This window comes from Jatropha curcas, chromosome 10 (assembly GCF_041381405.1).
Source record: "Jatropha curcas cultivar XTBG-Jc1 chromosome 10, XTBG_Jcur_1.0, whole genome shotgun sequence".
NCBI classification, from domain to species: domain Eukaryota; kingdom Viridiplantae; phylum Streptophyta; class Magnoliopsida; order Malpighiales; family Euphorbiaceae; genus Jatropha; species Jatropha curcas.
This window is the reverse complement of record NC_143160.1, coordinates 10989232-10992034: the sequence shown is the minus strand read 5'-3', so window position 1 is coordinate 10992034 and position 2803 is coordinate 10989232. Positions and strand designations below refer to the sequence as shown.

The following is a 2803-nucleotide window of genomic DNA, read 5'->3' as shown; positions in this document are numbered from 1 at the left end:
GGTTGAATGAACTGTCAAATGATGGGAGGACACTTTAAAAACCTATTTCATAATTACAGTTTTAAATCTATTTCTGCACATAAATTCAAATCATAAAATATTATTACAAATTATTTATTTTTTTAAATTTCAAAAAAATGAAGTTCTCAATTATTAGGGGATGGTATAACAGTACCAGTAAGTAAACAGTGAGACTGCATGAATAATATATCAGTCAAATTCATATCTGTCGGACGGTTTAAAGATCATGGAACGTAATACACGGTGAGGATTGAATCAAAAAGTGCAAAAGTTGAAAGGAAGTTAATCATTTCTCTCAAAATAAATTAAAAACATCGTCTAGTACAGAGTATTAGTAACTGGTCTGTTCTTGCCGGGCATTTCTGTTCTAAATATCCATAGCCACCAGCAACACCTCTCTCTTAAATGCCACTGATCTTCTTCTCTCTTTAAATCAAATCTCTGATCTCTCTCATTTTCATGGAAAATAGAAATTTCCCATTAAGATCTCTTCTATTTGTATTTTCCATTTCCATTTTAGTGTATTAAAGTTTTAAGCTTTTGAATATATAGATCTTTCCATTTCCATGGCTTATCAGTTTCAAAGCTCCATTTTTAGAGCAAGTAAGTTTGAAGCTATGATTTGGGCTTCTAAGTTGGTTCTGATTTCTGCCGGAATTATATCCACTGTTCTTTTATTCAAAGTGGCCATAATTCCATTTACGTTTCATCTTATTCTGTCTGTTATTCCTAGCCTTTGGATCTCCCTCCGTAGCTGGTTATCTCCACCCTTCATTTACATCATCCTGAACTTCATCATAATTACCATTGCTGCCACCACCACCACGGACAAAACATCTTCCACTAAAACTCATTTGCCTTCCTTAGACAAAGCTCAAGAAGAAACTGTCTGGCAAGATGTCATTCAAGAAAACAACACAAAATCAGCTCAAGAAAATCAAACCCTGTTTCCAAACGCCGTCGTTCAAGAGCATGACGCAATTGAAGAAAATCGGGATCTTTGGCAAAACGCCATCGTCCCAGAGTCTGATTCTGCTAAAGAAGAGAAAGAAGAGAAAGAAGAGAGCTTAAAACCAGTAGAGGATTCGCTGGAGGACACGTGGAAGTTGATTATGGAAGGACAAGGGAAAGAGAAGTCACCCCAGCTGAAGAAGAGCGAGACTTGGCATGTACCACCGCGGGTAGTGGCGGTGGCTGTTGCAGCTGATGAGGAGGAGGAGGAGGAGGGTGGTGATAGTGATCCGGTGGCTTGGGCTAAGCGAGAATTAAAGAAATCAGATACGTTCAGTGACAGAGCATCGTTAAGGAGAGAGAAATCTATGAGTCAAGATGAGTTGAATCGGAGAGCGGAGGAGTTTATTAATAAGTTCAATAATGAAATGAGAATGCAACGACAAGAATCCGATCAACGGCGTTTCATGGCTGCGGTTAATCGTCGTGTTTAGTTTCTTAATCTTCAATTAACTAAATAATTACAGGTTTATGCCTTAATTGTGGTGTGCTAAACCAAAGGAGAGAGGGGTCTTGTTTAGTTGACTCTTAATCCTGCTTCTTAAGTCTTAATTTTGCTGTAAATGTTAGAAATAATATATAAATGGATATTAATGTTTGTTCTAAAAAAAATTTCCCCAACAAATCAAATTCAAATGCCTTAATTAGTAAAAGATGATAAAATTTCGCTAATGCATCAAATTCAAATACCTTAATCAACAAGTTGGTAAGTGACCTCAACCTTCGTAAATGAGAACACAAGTTTGATATCGGGGAAAAGAAGCGCACTTTATGAGAGGATAAAAAAATCTTTACAATTTATAGCCCTAGAGATTATATCGAATCTTTATACCAAAAGAATCTATTACAAAAAGGATATTTTTGTAAAGTTATTTATTATAATTATAAAAGCGAGAAGACATGAATTATAAATTAAAATAAATTAATTAATGAGTTTTGTTGGATTGTGCCTAGTTTGGATTTGACTCATTGATAGATTAGTTGAAGTTCAAGTTTTGTTCATTTAAGACTATCTTAACTTTTTATGATAGTGTATAATCAATTGTAATTTTTTATAATTAACAGTGGTTGATAATTATTAATTGTTAAATATTCATAGTGATGTAACCATGCGATCCACAGATGTAAATTTGTGTTTTTTTATCGTCTTAGATGGAAAATATTTCAGAAAATTCATGTGAAATGCCCACCTATTCATCTCTTATAAATGAAAATACAAAAACATAAAAAATACATAAATTATAAATACATTGGAGTAATAAAATATCTATAATATTAATATTTTTAATCAATTTAGGAAAAAAAATGATATCGTGAACCACGACCAGTGAACAAATTAATATTCATACATAAACTAAAATCACAAAGATAATGAAGAATGCGCATAAGTAATCGAACACCGTTCGAAATTGCCAACACTCACATTATAATAGTTAAATGTTATAGAAAATTCAAAGATTCAATAAAACATTCCACAAAAAGAGCAATGGAGGAATAATCATGTATGTTATTATTGGTTCATAGTAAATTCATTTAATTACTCCAACAGTGATTCACATTAGGTTTGTTCTTTTTGTTTGGAAAGATCAATATCAAATACTCTTGTACTAAGATATTTCTCGAGAGAATTTGCGCGTGAATATAAATTTATATCAATTTTCATTATTGAAATATATTATATTTTAATTTTTGAAGTTTAGAACCTTTTAAATTCTCAAATTATAAATTATATTATTCTAATTAAATGAGGTATTTAAAGCTTGAATAGTAA

General features: G+C 32.1%; 1 protein-coding gene across 1 annotated transcript; it reads left to right on the top strand.

The window, feature by feature from the left end:
• The first annotated feature begins 338 nt into the window (after positions 1-338).
• LOC105636802 (uncharacterized) lies at positions 339-1659 on the top strand. The gene has a single exon (XM_012220151.4). The coding sequence runs from the start codon at positions 588-590 to the stop codon at positions 1464-1466; it is 879 nt and encodes a 292-aa protein (XP_012075541.2). The 5' UTR covers positions 339-587; the 3' UTR covers positions 1467-1659.
• The last annotated feature ends 1144 nt before the right edge of the window (positions 1660-2803 follow it).